The sequence below is a fragment of the Bos grunniens genome, chromosome 19, assembly GCF_055505025.1.
Source record: "Bos grunniens cultivar Pamir isolate PY7600 chromosome 19, Bosgru_T2T1.0, whole genome shotgun sequence".
Lineage (NCBI taxonomy): Eukaryota > Metazoa > Chordata > Mammalia > Artiodactyla > Bovidae > Bos > Bos grunniens.
The window spans coordinates 26,420,754-26,436,832 of record NC_141183.1 but is presented as its reverse complement, the minus strand read 5'-3'; the positions used below and the strand labels follow the sequence as shown (position 1 = coordinate 26,436,832).

Here is a 16,079-nt window from a genome sequence, read left to right as displayed (position 1 = left end):
TAGTTTGAAACAGATGAATAAACTTCTTGACCTGAGAGTAAACATCTCACTCTTATGCAGAAGGGGCCACCAGTCATTTGGATGGGGCGTTAACCGTCTCTGGGTGTATGATTGCATTTAAAGGATGACTTGCATCTTGAAGGTTAAAAGAAATTTGAGTCATTTAGGATGTTCCTTAGTTGTCTTTCTCATCTAACTCATAGGAATAGCAAGAGTGGGGAGCTGATTCTCAAGGTTTGTGAATTCTACTTTCTAATATTTCTAACCTAATATGATATAGGAGAGGAAGCATAGCTAGGGTTGTCAGAAGACTGAGATCTGTTGGGTCTCATCTTCAGCTTGGTAATTTACACTTATTTTATAATGTTTTATATGGTTTATAAATTCCTGTGATTTTTTTTTTAACTAATTAATTTGACTTTGTGGAGTCTTGGTTGTGACACACAGGATCTTTCGTCACGGCACATGGTCTCTGTAGTTGTGGCGTGCGGGCCTGGTTGCTCTGTGGCATGTTGGATCTTAGTTCCTTGACCAGGGATTGGACCTACTTTCCCTGCATTGCAAGGTGGATTCTTAACCACTGGACCATCAGGGAAGCCTCAATCCTTGTATTTTGTATTCTGACACATTTATCTGAATTTCATTGACCTATCTAGAAGTAGCAGGGTTTTAGATTCTTTAGACCAAACAGTTAAAACATGGCTGGTGCTGAAGCCAAGTGGCCAGTTGGATTTCTCTGTACACTCGTCATCATTCTGTTGCAAAGCTATAAGAACATGCCTAGCTGGAGCCAATCACCTTATGTGTCACAAATGACTGAGTAAGCATGTAAATAATGTGGGATACCTACCCAGTTATCACTACCCAAGATCTTCCAAGCTCTATCCTGTTCATTAAACTAACGTTGGTGAGGAAATACCAGTTATTTACTATGCCCTGTGTAAGAGATGGACCATAAAGGCTGAGCACCAAAAATTGATGCTTTTGATTTGTGGTAATGGAGAAGACTCTTGAGAATCCTGTGGACTTCATGGAGATCAAACTAGTCAATCCTAAAGGAAATCAACCCTGAATATTCATTGGAAGGACTGATGCTGAAGCACCAATACTTTGGCCACCTGATGCAAAGAGCCCACTCACTGGAAAGGACTCTGATACTGGGAAAGATAGAAGGCAAAAGAAGAAGGGGGCAGCAGAGGATGAGATGGTTAGATAGCATCATTGACGCAACGGACATGAATTTGAGCAAACTTGAGGAGATGGTGGAGGACAGAGGAGCCTGGTTTTCTGCAGTCCATGGGGTCGCAAAGACTCAGACACGACTTAGCGACTGAACAGCAACAAAAATAGAAGCTGTATTTTATGTTTATGTTCTAGACCTAACTGAAATAAGTGAAGTGCTTTTAGGCTTATAAGGTTCTTTTCTCTAGAGAGTTTAATTTAAATGGGAGTTTCTATAGGAGTTCTTTGTATTTAACATTTTGCTTAGGGAAAACAAGGTAAATATTTAAGGCTTAACATTTGTTTCTGTCTTGTTTTTTCCCTGTGGTGATTTGACCAGGTACTTCCCTGTTGGCTCAGATGGTAAAGAATCCACCTGCAATGCGGGAGACCCGGGTTCAATATCCCTGGGTTGGGAAGATCCCCTGGAGAAGGGAATGGCAAGCCACTCCAGTATTGTCGCCTGGAGAATCCCATGAACAGAAAAGCCTGGCAGGCTACAGTCCATGGAGTTGGAAAGAGTAGGACACGACTGAGCGACCAACACACATTCAGGGCAGGGAAGGCAGAGCTTATGAGACATTTGGAAGAGAGAAGTTTGTGGGGCTCTCTCCTCATTGTCCTGAGATGTTGTAGGATAGTATGATTGTGATAGTTTAGAACTACTTGATCAAGAGGATAAATCCTTGATTAAAAACCAAGAGAATATGACTAAATTTTTATTTAGTTTCTAAATGTACTGCAACAGCAAGGTGAAAGTCATCTCTCTTCCTGCTGAGACGAAAATTCCTGATACCAAAAGCTTTGGACTGTGTTTTCTTGTCTTTCACAGGTGAGTGTGGTGCAAGATTCCGTCAACATTTCTGGCCAGAATACCATGAATATGGTGAAGGTTCCTGAGTGCCGGTTGGCAGATGAGTTAGGAGGACTGTGGGAGAACTCCCGGTTCACAGACTGTTGTTTGTGTGTTGCTGGCCAGGAATTCCAGGCTCACAAAGCTATCTTAGCAGGTTGGTATTTATTCATGGGGAGTTTCATTTTGGTTAAACAGGGAAAAATAGTAGACTGCATAATCACCTTTTGAATAACTTAAACTTTTTGAACTAGTACAGAAAAACTTCAGCTAAACATATTTTTATATTGTGGTGACATTAGTTGTCAAAACCAAAAAGACTTTCCATAAAAGTGCTACCTCGCTTTTCTCTCTGTAGTGGACTTAGACCACCATTTTCAAGGAATGGATGATGATGTGTATTAGATGCCTTTGCACCTCGAGGGAGATGTCCAAACTCTGGTTAAGAGCAAGTATTAGCCTCTAGACAGGGACTTAGGATGTAATGGAGAAGATTCTGGACTCAGAACTAAACCACCACATAGCCAGGTCCCCAGCCCTGGAGGTTGTAGCCGTCTCTTCCATACAAACAGTAGAAGAATGAGAATGTTGCCAGTGACATGGAAGATCAGGTCTTGTTCTAATAATAGGCCCTTGGTCTTTAAGACCAGAAAGACTGACTCCCAGGAGGGAACTGATAAAGCAGACTGATGGCCTTTACCTCACAGGGAAGCATAGCTTTCAAACTTATATTCAGGCTAAAATATGTGAGAGGAAATCACATGAACCTTCAGGCAACAGATTTCTTAGCAAGACCCCTGGCCTTGTCATTCTAAAATGCATACCTGGCAAAACCTCAGTCTGGCTCAATCTAACCATCCTACTGTGCCCCCTCTCAACTGAATGGTACTGAGAATTGCTAAAGGAAGTCATTAACGCTTATGTTAGTGTCTCCACACTCAGCCAGACCCCACATTACTGCCAAGACCTCTTTCTACAGATACTAGTCAGCTCCCTTTCTTTTTCTCAACAATAGACGCTTCAGACCTTTACCACTGTCCTTTAATCTCCATCTCCTGAAAAATGACCTTGCTACTTCTTCCAGGAGAAAATTGAGGCCTGTATCTCTTGGCTCTTGGCTCTCCCCTTACCTGCATTTTCTCTGCATTCTCAGTGGAGGAGGAGTGTCCAAAGCAAACTGTACTTTCTACTGCTGTTCTGTTTCATACGCTGCCTTCTCAGAAGCCTTACTCTGCTGGTTACACCCTTGTTATCTGATATGTTCCTCATCTCTTTATCCTATTGCCTGTTTGCTCTCAGGCTAAATCATGCTCAAGCTTCTCCCTCTAGTTATCCTCTCTCTATTTTCCAGAGCTAAGTTTCTTGAGTTAGCATATTACCTCTCTCGACTCTTTCTTCACACTTATCCTCAGTTCACCTGCATGCCACAAAAGCAGTTTTCCAAAGTTATATTGACCTGCTAGTTCCTAAATTTGAGGAACTCTTCAGTTTATGTATTTTTTGACTCCTGGTTTCTCTTACTGGCTCTCTGGCTACTTCTGTGTGACCTTCCTCTTCACCCACCCTTTAAATATTGTTATTCCCTAAGAATCTGCCTTAGTTCTCTTTTCACTCTGCTTAATCTCCCTAGGTGATTTAACATCATCTTCTGTCTATCCACTGATCCCTATAGGCATCTCTTGGCTTTGGATCCTTCCAGAAAGCACCAACCCTTAGTCTTCAGCTTCTGTGATGTATTTATATGTACCATATAGTCTATAACCTTTCAGAGATAAGAACAGTGAGAATTGATATTCTTTTGTAGTTAGATTAAAATACTGAGGTTCAGAGGGTTAAGATTATATGGTTCAGTTCAGTCGCTCAGTCATGTCCGAATCTTTGCGACCCCATCAATCGCAGCACGCCAGGCCTCCCTGTCCATCACCAACTCCTGGAGTTCACTCAGACTCACGTCCATCGAGTCAGTGATGCCATCCAGCCATCTCATCCTCTGTCATCCCCTATTCCTCCTGCATCAGAGTCTTTTCCAGTGAGTCAACTCTTCACATGAGGTGGCCAAAGTACTGGAGTTTCAGCTTTAGCATCATTCCTTCCAAAGAACACCCAGGGCTGATCTCCTTCAGAATGGACTGGTTGGATCTCCTTGCAGTCCAAGGGACTCTCAAGAGTCTTCTCCAACACCACAGTTCAAAAGCATCAATTCTTACGGCGCTCAGCTTTCTTCACAGTCCAACTCTCGCATCCATACGTGACCACTAGAAAAACCATAGCCTTGACTAATGGACCTTTGTTGGCAAAGTAATGTCTCTGCTTTTGAATATGCTATCTAGGTTGGTCATAACTTTCCTTCCAAGGAGTAAGCGTCTTTTAATTTCATGGCTGCAGTCACCATCTGCAGTGATTTTGGAGCCCAAAAAGATAAAGTCTGACACTGTTTCCACTTATATGGTTAGAAAATGGCAAATTTAAAATTAATCTTTTCTGGCATAAATTAGGTCAAAGTTCTGGGTACCTGTTAGCTGAAACTCCAATATTTCATCTGTTCCTTCTCTCTTAGGTAGAGATTGATCGTCTCAACTTTCACCAAAATCCTTGATTTATTAGACAACATGATAAAATTTGAGTTCCTAGTCATTTTACTACTCTCATGGTTGAAATTGCCTTTACTTATTTTTCATAGTGTTCATTAGACTAGAATGGGCATGGTATTTTATATATACACACACATACATACATATATATATATTTATATATGTATGTGTGTGTGTGTGTGTGTGTGTATATATATATATATATATAGTACTGTGAGGCACTATATAAATACATACAGAAGCTGAAGACTAAAGGGCTGGTGCTTTTAATAAAGAGGAAGTGTCCAAAGCAGAGATGTCTAGAGGGATCAGTGCACACTGTTTAGAACACTGTTTCTGGACCTTTCTTTGTGATTCCCACCCTTGAGGAAAACACTAAGAGACATTAAGGAATAAGATTTTGTTCTGTTAAGATCTGAAGGGCCATAAATGACTGTGGTACCTGAGATGGTTTTCACCTTTTTGGGTGATCTCTGTTGATAATGCATGGCTTTAAGGAGCAGCCATAAATAAGTCTGTACTTCATGTAGCTAATGAATGCCTTTTAGTCCTGTTCTTGACCTCCTTGCTATGTGGACTCTGAAAGTGAAGAAAGCAGGTATCACTGTTCCAGACAAAAAACGTAGGTATCAGGACACCCTGCTTAGACCATGAACAACCTTCCATTTGAACCCCCAGATCTACCCAGAGGATATCATTGTCATCTAACATAGGTAATTTGAGTAATCTCCTTGAAATATCATAGTTGGAGTGGAGCTAATAAATTACTTTGAAGGGAGTGATTCTTTTTTTCCTCTATGTATTATTATTTTTTCCCCTATGTATAATTATTCACTCATTGATATAAAAAGAAAGGAATTTTATAGTTCTGGCATAATTAATATAAAAGATCATTTTCGTAGCAGTGGGATAGGAAAGAAAATGGTCTCTTCTCCTGGAGTTCTGTGGCTGTCCAGTGGTTAGACTTGATGCTTTCACTGCTGTGGGCCTGGGTTCAGTCCCTGGTTGGGGAACTAAGATCCCTCAAGCCACTTTGCATGGCCCAAAAAAAAAAAAAAAAAAAAAGATCTCTCCTTCGTAACAGATGAACCAAGAGATTTTGGTGTGATAATCATATCTGTGTCTGTTTTCCTTTCACTTTGCAGCTCGTTCTCCAGTTTTTAGTGCCATGTTTGAACATGAAATGGAGGAAAGCAAAAAGGTATGTAACAGGCTAGAAATACGTCTTTTTAGCTAGGTGGCTAGAATCAGATTATTTCCCAATTTGGAAGCAGATTTATTTTCCTGTTTTTTTTTTTTTTATTATTATTATGTGATTAAAATGGAGTACAGTACCCTGAACAGACAATTTCTAAAAGCAGAGAGAGGTGGTCTGGAAACATTCTGGGTAAAGCAGACTCACTGTTCCAAGCAGATCATTCAAATAGTCTTGAGTTGAGGTATTAGGCATGTGTTTTGAAAAGAAACGTGAAAAATCAAAGATATAGTTGTCTTGCTGTGTGTTTGAGAAACCAAAGGTGGTACATAAGATGGCAGAAAAGGCTATTAACAATCAAGTAGAGCAAAGAGAAGTTTCTATTGATGTTAGATTTAATATGATATGAACTCCTCTCTTCCTCAGAACTTAAAATCATGAAGATGGTTAAGGAATTTTGTTCTGTTGGAATGTTTCTCAATTTTAATTTTTTTGGCATAGAATCGGGTTGAAATCAATGATGTGGAGCCTGAAGTTTTTAAGGAAATGATGTGCTTCATTTACACGGGGAAGGCTCCGAACCTCGACAAAATGGCGGATGATTTGCTGGCAGCTGCTGACAAGGTGGGATAATAGGAAAATAATAACAAGACTGGGAGTTTTGGTGACCTCTTGAGCTTCATGACTGGGCTTTTATGTTGCTTTGTGGGCAGGATGAGCGTTTATCTTAGTTTGGTCAGAACAATCCTGGTTCATACTTGTGTTCCAACAGTTATCGATAGCACCTTTTTATTTTCAAAGGTGTCCTCCTTTTAATGGTAAATTATATGGTCACCCTCACCATGGAAAAGAAGTGAGATTTACCTGTCTTCTCTTGCCCATCTCAGATTTAACTCAGTGATTTGAAAGATTCAGATTAACATTTGGATTTATGATTTGGCTTTGTAGTTTACAAAATGTTCTTGAGTTCATTAACTTTTACTTAAGCTTTGTCAATAAGAATAACTTTTACATAGTGTTCTGGTCATTTGCAGCTTTTCCCTAAGAAGTTATTGAAATACATCATATTCAAAATTGTAAGAGAGATACTTCTACCATAAACATACACTTTGATTGTGAGACACATTTTTGATTTGAGAAATGTTAAAGTGTGAAAATAATAATGTAGATCTTAGCCTTAATGAATTGTAGTGATTACTAAAACAACAGGCAGGTGATTCCCAAGATTGAGGGGGGAAAGGTTAATGAAACTCTAAGTCAAACTGGGGTTTTTGTGTTGCTGTTTTACAACCAGATTGCTCAGAACCTTTTTGTGTTAGTGCGCACTGTGCGCTTTCTAAAAAAGAATACGGTGAACAAATTTCTCCAATTTCATTAACCCAGAATCACTGTTCTCAAGGATCACTTCCAGGGATTAGTGTTCCCCAAAACACAGTTTGGGAAACTGACTTTCATTGTGTAGATACACCAGACAGAGCAGTGACCTGTTCCTCCAAGGCCCTGTGGTCTGAGGAAATGGGGGGGTTGGGTGGGGGAAACAGTTGCTGTTTATCCTGTGGAAACTTTTCTTCTGCTAGGGAGCAGTTGAGGCGAGAGTGTTAACGGGCGCGAGCCCAGCCAGCAGTAGACTCTGAGAGAGGTGGTTCTCTGCTGCAAGTGCCTCCTTTTCCTGTCCTGCTGCTGCAGCAGCTGCCTGAGGGTCCCAGCTGTCTCTGACCTGAAGGTACTAGAGCCTTCCCAGGATTCACTCAGGGGAGTCATCTCCTTCCTCCTCCCTTTGCACCCCTGAGGAAAATGTGTTTTACAGTGGTGGTTTTATCTTTACTGATCATCTTTTTGCTGTGTTTATAGAGGATGAGGCATGTAAACCCAATCAGTGCCTCCAGTGGAGAGGATTGAATAATAACTGTATTGTTTTATCAACTTGCAAAACTTTCCTAAGTATGATTAGGCATTTGCAAACATCCTGTACCCTTCCAGTCTAGCTCGGTTCTAACCAGAGAAAACTTGGCTTTCAGTGGAAACAGAAAGGAAGCATTCGCTGTGAGGTCTGGGAAGTAGAACACATGGCCTGGATGGCTGCTTTTCATACGCTGAGTTACACTGAGTGCGCTTCGTCTGCCCTCTAATAGTCTTTTGGCCACACTACTCCATTTGTGGGATTTTAGTTCCCCAATCCGATTTTGAACCCAGGACCTCAGGAAGAGTGCTGGGTGAGGGTATACATAAATGTTTTAGAAATGAACGTCTAGGTTAATACTGGGCACATCCTGAGAGCGTGGAGTCCTAGCCACTGGGCCACCAAGGAATTCCCTGGCCTCTGATTTTCAGTGAAGCAGTCACTTGTGCTTGTACATACCAGGCAGTTAGCCCTCTCATTATACAGCTCCTATAAAGATGAATAGTATCACAAGGTCCAGTTTTTAGACAGAAGTACTAAGAGTTGTGCATCCTCAGAGCCAGGTTTAAACAGCTGTGTCCCTGGGCTTTCATTCCTGCTCCTCAGCCAGAGAGCCTACTGGGAACCTGCTGTAAGTTTAGAGAGCTTGGGGTCAGCCAGAACTGACATTCCAAGGGTGGTATTTTCAGTGCAGTGTGTAAGAAAAGCAGTTGGATCACAGCAGTGCTTTAAGTTTATGAATGAGAAGTAACTGAAGAGTTCGTTTTTCAAGTTCCTTTCAGAATTTCGCATTAGATAAGATAATCTTTGCTCTAAGCTTATTTTAAAACATTTTTACCTTTACACCTCCTTGTGAGCTTCAGGAAAACAGAATAATAAATTTTCACGGAAGGATCTAAACATCTAGAATTTACCCAAGAGACTAAAACAGCTTCTTCTGAGCTTTTCCAGTCTCCTGGGGACATGTGTAATTAGACCAAAAACAAAACAAAACACGTTGCCCAGGCCTGGGAGACAAAATTTCAACCTCTGGGGTAAGTACTGCCATTAGGCAGGTTTTTCAGAAGCATAATTAAGAAAAAAAAGCTGTCCCCAAGGGAAAAAAATGGCTACTTTTGTCTAATTATGCAGTAGGGATCAGAGCTATTCACAGCAAAAGTCCTTTTAAAAGAATATATTGAGAAAAAGGGTAAGATGAATATTATTTGCAGCACTGAGTGAAGACTGAATATTTACTCAACTTTTTCTGGTCTTCTAAAACAAAAATGGCAACCTAATTTCTTTCTTGTCTAGTGTCATTCCTGTTTTCCATGGAAACTGTTTTCCAGTTACTCAAATGTAAGAAATTAAAGCTGCACCAAAACCAATAAAACTCTCTTTTTGCTGCAGGAAATCACAGTGCCAGCAGATGTGCCTCCTCACCCAGAACTCATAAAAATAAAATTGTCCTGGTTTGATTGTCATGATTCAGCCCAGAGGAGTATTGTGTCATTGAGTTCTGAGGCCCTCAAAATGGGACCTGTACAGAGACTGGATTCCCTCAGACCAAATCATTCTCCTGTGAACTAATTAGTGACAATTTTATTTTGTGCCTCCTTTTTTCCCTGTCTTCCCTCTGCCCTGAAGTTCCTTAGTGTAAGTTCATGATATATTTGAGAGCAAGTAGTACAGTTGGATCAAAACAAATCGAGTAGATTAGATGTGCCCAATATTAACCTGGACCTTCATTTCTAGAACATTTACTTATACCCTTTATTTGAAAAATAGGAAGTTTTTAAGACTGAAACTAAATCCAGGTTCTCTGTTGCTTTGTTCTTCTACCCTCAGAATCTTAACCTCAACCCCAATAAAATAGGGCTCCATTTATCCTTTTCTATTGAAAAGGAGACCTTTGGTTGACAGGAACAACTGCAGGCAGAGATGCTGGGAAAAGGCACCACAGGGCTCCTTTCACAGCCCGATATCCTGCTGGGCTGGTGGCAGTACTTAAGTAGAAAGGGCTGTGCTGCACCCTAGTCTGGCTCTAAATAAAAGGATTGCAGAAATTTAAAATGTAATGTCCCTGTTGACTTGAAGCAGAAAAATGCCTCATTGTAAAGGTAGGTGGTGATTGTTTAAGAGAGACTTTAATCGTAGTCAGGGTAAAGGAAAACTTGAAGATGTGGGTCTATTGCATAGACCCATATTGCTATTTTTCTAATAGACTTTAGAACTTGAATGGCAGCTCTGCAAGTTATTTTAGCCATCTTCATCTCAGCCTTCAGCGTATGGTTATGTTTTATAATTGCCTTTTCATGGTCTGTGGAGTTTTATTCAGGTATCCAGTTACATGATGGTATGGTTGAAGAAAACTGCTTCAGTAGCAATCAGCCCAGAGCCTTTCCTGTTCTGACAACAGCACGCTTGTGTTTTACAGTACGCCTTGGAGCGTTTAAAGGTCATGTGTGAGGATGCTCTCTGCAGTAATCTCTCCGTGGAGAACGCCGCAGAAATTCTCATCCTGGCTGACCTCCACAGCGCAGATCAGTTGAAAACTCAGGCAGTGGATTTCATCAACTAGTGAGTTGCCATCTTCAAAGTTCTTTCAGGATAGTTGGGTTAGCTAGCGAATGAAAAAGAAAGACTTTGAATTGGTGAGTGAAACAGATGAGTAACTTTAAGCTTTCAGGAGTAAGTAGAGAGTGTCTATCTTTTCCTTCAGCTTGACAGTGTGAAAAATGGTTTTGCTTTCATCAGTCTAATCTGATTGGTGAGTGAAGTGTTTTACTACCTTGCAGGATGAGAATTGATGAAAATGAAAACTCGCTGGTCTGAAAGAACCTTTGTCCCCCAAAGCAGTAGCGTCTTTACTTCACACTCACCAGCTTATTACAAAAAGACTAGCAGATCTCTGGGAAAACAAGTGGATTTTATGAGTTACTAAGGGTGTCCAATGGTCAACTGCAGAATGGGGAAAAGAGAAAACATAATTAGGAGATGAGGTTGTAGAATACTGTTTTGAGAAAGAAGTATCCATTCCAGTACATCTGTTCCTTCTTCCTAAATGACAAGTGACCTGGCCATATTACTTTCTCAGTGGGAAGTAATTCTCAGTGGGATATGTTCTACTGCTTTGCCTGATGAGTGGCAAAAGTTGGGGAAGAAACCCCAAGAAGAGAATCCCCTACAATAGCCGTATTGGAGTAAGACAGGTCTAAGGTTGCAGGGTAGATGAGTAAACATCATTTAACACAGAAAATGCCTTCAAACAAGGAAAGATGTTCTGTAAGGCTGAAGGACTATTTTGAAGGAGTTAGTAATGGAGGCAAAATGTTCCTTATCCTGAGTGCTCACTCTGTACTGGACACTTGCTTGGTGCTTTTTAGATGTTAACCATTCAACGAAGTGTGGGAATTGGCCTCTCTTTTTCAATAATCAGATAAGCCTCAGGCTGTGATCTTTTTTGTGGTTATGGGACTAGTAAATGGCAAAGCCAGATGGAAACTCAGAGCTGTCCGATCCAGAGAACTCCTGCTCTTTATCAGCATCAAGGAATATAAAGAGCCTTGATGATTTAGAGAAAAACCTGAAGAACATTTCATCTTTTGTAATTGAGAATATAGTGGCTCAAAGTTCTGTTTTCAGACTTAGAAGAGACAAGAGCTGTGACCTGGTCACCTGTCTACCTATTGTCTAACAAGCAAATTCTCTTGCATGTTAAGGGTTCTGTCTGAGTGTGTCTTGCATTGACACCTAGACAGCAAACCCTGGGAAACTGGGCTCTCTAGATGGCTGTTCAGTTCATCCTTCATGTACTCCTTTGGTAACCCATCTCTCACATTTCTCCTAGCCATGCTTCGGATGTCTTGGAGACCTCCGGGTGGAAGTCAATGGTGGTGTCACATCCCCATTTGGTGGCTGAGGCGTACCGCTCTCTGGCTTCAGCACAGTGCCCGTTTCTGGGACCCCCACGCAAACGCCTGAAGCAGTCCTAAGATCCTGCCCGTTGTAAGACTCCGTTTATTTTCCAGAAGCAGCAGCCATCATGGCTGCCACTGACCACCAGGTAGACAGCGCAATCTGTGGAGCTTTTACTCTGTTGTGGGGGGAAAAGACTGCATCGTGGCCCCAGACTTTTAATACAGCACTAAATAAACTTGGGGGAAATGGGGGTGGGGGGAGGGAAGGGCCCAAGACTCGGGGCTGTTCTACCTAATGAAAACCCTGTTGCTGCGTCACTGTGTCCCCTTTGGCCCGGCCAAGGTTGATACTGTGGGGATTCAGTTTAGGCGCTGGCCCTGAGGACATCCCCGCGGTGGTACTTTGGAGAAACCTGTCTGCATCTGACTGAGCAGAACAAATCGTCAGGTGCCTGGAGCAAAAAGAAAACTTAAAAAGGACATGTAGTTTTAAGAGAAGGGAAAAGGAAAGAAGAAAGGATTTTTGCAGAATTTCTCAAAAAATCAGTTTGTGGATTCCAGTAGTATTTATGTTGAAAGAAATTTTAGTCCATCCCGCTGTGCTAAAACTTGGATATTTGTGAAAACTCCTCACTACCATGCAAGTTATCAGAAGAGCTCTCTTGTGGTTAGCACTTACTGTTTGCAAGAACAGAATATGTCCTGTTGCCCTTTGATGAAAAATGGCCAGCAGAGGTGAAAGGGGAAGGAGAGTATTTGATCTAGAAGATGAGTGTTCTGATGTGGTAGCTTTTGGAAGAAATCTTTATTGGTGTTGAAACTGGAAAAAATAGTTTATCCAGAATTCATACTGTCTTGACAAGAACTATGGTTCTCTGTTTTTAGATATTGTGGAAAATGTTTTTTGGCATTTTTCTCTGATTTTATTTCGTCTCCCCCACTCCTTTTTCTAAAAAAAACCCACAAATACACACACAACAATAACAGAGCAAAAAGAAGAGAAAAGAAAAGGAAACTTTATTATTAATGGTGTGTGAAAAACCTCCCAGCCCAAGATTGCTCAGCTGTTTGTACCTGACTTGCCGCCTGCATAGGAGCCAGTCCTGTTCCTTCCAATTCACCCCTCTTCCTGCAGGGGAGAACTTCCAAATGTTAAATTTTTTTTTCTTTTTGAAAATATAAATAATTACTATTTTGTACTGTGTGGTATCTCTGGTCTTTTGTTTCACTCACCTGGCTTGTCTTTTGGGTCTGAATTCCTTAAGGGATTTTGAAGGCCTAGTTTGATCCTTTAACTTGCAGAGGTTATGCTCAAAATGTCTAAGCAGTAGGGATTCATTGTGTGTCCCTAATCTCAAGTTTCCTTTGTGAGCTTCCAGCATCTGCCAGCCCCTTGTCTTTCCTGAGTATCTCACAGTCCACATCCTAATGAGGGATCAGGCTCCTACTGCCAAGGCAAGTAATAGAAGTGGGCTTTTCTGCACCCTACGTGTTTTAAGACCTAACTCCCAATCTCCCTTAACTAACTATAAAATATCAAGGGGACATGAATATGGAGATTTAATAAAGGGAAATTCTTACCTCTGACTGGTTCTGTCACTGGCTGGATGTGTTTTCAGAAAACTTAGTATCTGAATTCCCATTGAGCTCACAGGAATGCCCTGGAGCTCCCCTCTGCTTTCATATGGCAGGGTTGCACAGGACAGAGGGGTACACTGGAGAATCATTAGCCATGGGGCCAATGTGTGTATTATTTGACCTTAGACGGAGACTCAAAGCATTTCACCTTCCATTGTTCTCCAGTGACTTCAGCCTTCGCAAACTTTCCAATTTTCATTTTATCTTGCCCCTCCTGGAATGAAATAGATACGACTGTTATCAGTATATCATTTCCCTAGTGGTTCAGACGGTAAAGCATCTGCCTACAATGCAGGAGACCTGGGTTCGATCCCTGGGTCGGGAAGATCCCCTGGAGAAGGAAATAGCAACTCACTCCAGTACTCTTGCTTGGAAAATCCCATGGACAGAGGAGCCTGGTAGGCTACAGTCCACAGGGTCGCAAAGAGTCGCACACGACTGAGCGACATGACTTCACTTCACATTATCAGTATAATCAAAGGCAGGATTTGTTCACTAGAAACCACTCCTCTGCACTTCTTGGTTTCCTCCTAAGCGTCACCTGAGTGAGCAGGTGCCCAGTTCTCCATGTCCTGGCTGCCATTTTCCAGATGAGCACACGGAGCTGGGGGCTGAGGTGCTCCCAGAATCTCCTCTACCCACGCTGTCTCTCAGGTAACTGCACTGGCTCAGCACGGCTCAGGTTTCAGCAAACCTTCCTATAACGTGTCTCATTTGAACTTCACAACAACTTGATGGGTTTGGTAGGACAAGTGAGAGGTAGCATCTTCCCATTTTATAGATGAGAGAAATTGAAGCCCTGAGGGACATGCCTAAGGTCACACAACTTGAATAAGAGTTGTAATGATACCCTGAAAAGATTATGTAAGTAACTGGGGGAAGTTCCGTATCTGAAATGTGAGGTAAAGCTTCGTGTGGGGATAGCAAGAGCAAAAGCTCTATAAAGGTGCCTCAGCTGGCCTGTTACTCAGAGGATCCAGGAAGACAAACCAGGCTTCAAATTTGCTTTTCTTCATTCACAGAAAGCTGTGGATTGGGGGTTTGTGGTTTCAGGGACTGTGTCTTCAGGAGGGTAGCAATTTGGGCACCAGGCTCCTGGCAAGATAAAAGTCTCTTCTGAGATTTCCCAGTATTTATGGGATTTCCACTATGGGCTTTACTGTGGAAACAGCGGTTAGGATTTTGGGTACAGGTGAAGCGGTTCGATGCTTATGCTGTCGTCATTTTTTCTGGACGTGTTTGTTTTTGTTTAAAGATACAGTTGAAGCCATCTGGTTATGACAACATCAGAGCCCCAGCACGCTGTTTGTAAACCTCCCACTGCCACCACCCTCTCCTTTAGCTCCCCAACATCTGAAATTTAATTCAAGTTAACTCCACAATCTGGGGCATGTGCTGTCACTGCAGAGATGTCCGTGCCAGTGGAACAGTTGGAGATTTCAATTCCACTAGGATATGGCTTATTTATCAAAACAGTATTTCAAGCACATAGTTTCACAGAACCTTTGGAGTTGCAGTTTCAGGTCCAAATACTATCTGGCATCATTCCCCAACTACCCTCCTTCCTTGTTGTCAGCTCCCTCTAACTGGCCATTCACGAAACATTTTTCTTGTTCTTTAAGCGAAGGTTAAACCTGTATTGATTATTAGGCATCTCAGGCACCTTTATGGCATTTAATAATTTAGGTAAGAGATGTTTTGCTTTTCCTTATCACTTACTTGTCTGCTGGCCTATTTAGATCTTTAAAAGGTTCCTCTCTTCTTTTTTAGATTCCTGCCAGGGACCTCAAGATTCTTTCTTAGGCCAAAAGATCTTTGGTTTGACCAGCACTCTGCACAGTCATTTACAATTCTGGCTTAAACCTATTGTGGGTTCTCCATATTGTATGAGTCTGTGCAGATGAAAGGAAACAGCTTGTATGTTTATGAGCAAAACAACAAACTGGCAGGGGGTGGGTGGGGAGGGGGGGTGGGGGAGTTGAGCTGCACTTTGAAACTGACTCTTGCTTTGTTCTGGCTGTTCAACTCCTATAAAAGAGCAGCAGCTAAATCCCCCCAACATGACTATATTGGATCCTTTGGGTTATCATTGTCAAAGAAAAATTCTTGGCTGGAACCCAACCTTATTTTCCACAACTAATTATCTTTTTAATCAGCTTGGGCCTGTGTGTTTCCTTTATCCCATGACTTTTCCCTGAACTCTGCCCTACATCATTTAGATTCATTTCTAATGGCTTGCTGACTAATCCAGCATTCAGGTGAGTGTTGTTAGATTGCTCTTTATGAATGTTTATGCACGGAGTGGATGTGTTTCCCCTCTTGATTTCGGAAGTGACTGTGCCACATTGGGCCCTTTGACCCAATAGGTGGACACCTCCTGGAGACAGTGAGCATGGAAGCAAATGTAGGATGATCAATATTTGGGAAAATGAGCTGGGAGAATGAGCAGCTTTCACCTCCAGATGAGAGCAGAAACTTGAATGTTGTTGACTGATGGGATCTTTATGCCACTAAGCCATTAGCAAGATAATCACTCCCCCTCTGTAAATCCTGTAATGCTGGAGTGGAAAGTGGCGTCTGAAATATTGTTTGGTTCTGATTCCTGCAGCTCTAGGAAAAGAGAATCTTAGACTTGAGGGAATTCAGTACAAGCAACAGAAATGACTAAGGAGTTGAAGGGGATCAACTCTGGGGGAAGAACATTAAGATGAAATGGGCATTACTCAAGTATGGGAATAGCGGAGTTCTGAGCGCTTGCTGTCTTGTCTTGTGCAGCTCCCAT

The 16,079-nt window shown here is 41.8% G+C and overlaps 1 protein-coding gene across 6 annotated transcripts in view; it reads left to right on the top strand.

The window, feature by feature from the left end:
- Positions 1 to 12,858, top strand: part of SPOP (speckle type BTB/POZ protein) — an 82,270-nt gene extending 69,412 nt beyond the window's left edge. For all 6 annotated transcript variants that reach the window (XM_086355472.1, XM_086355469.1, XM_086355473.1 and 3 more), the window contains 5 exons: positions 2,054 to 2,231; positions 5,811 to 5,866; positions 6,362 to 6,484; positions 10,177 to 10,319; positions 11,590 to 12,858. In XM_086355472.1, coding sequence (XP_086211598.1) covers positions 2,054 to 2,231; positions 5,811 to 5,866; positions 6,362 to 6,484; positions 10,177 to 10,319; positions 11,590 to 11,734 — 645 coding nt within the window. In that variant the 3' untranslated portion in view covers positions 11,735 to 12,858. The remainder of the gene's footprint in view (positions 1 to 2,053; positions 2,232 to 5,810; positions 5,867 to 6,361; positions 6,485 to 10,176; positions 10,320 to 11,589) is intronic.
- The last annotated feature ends 3,221 nt before the right edge of the window (positions 12,859 to 16,079 follow it).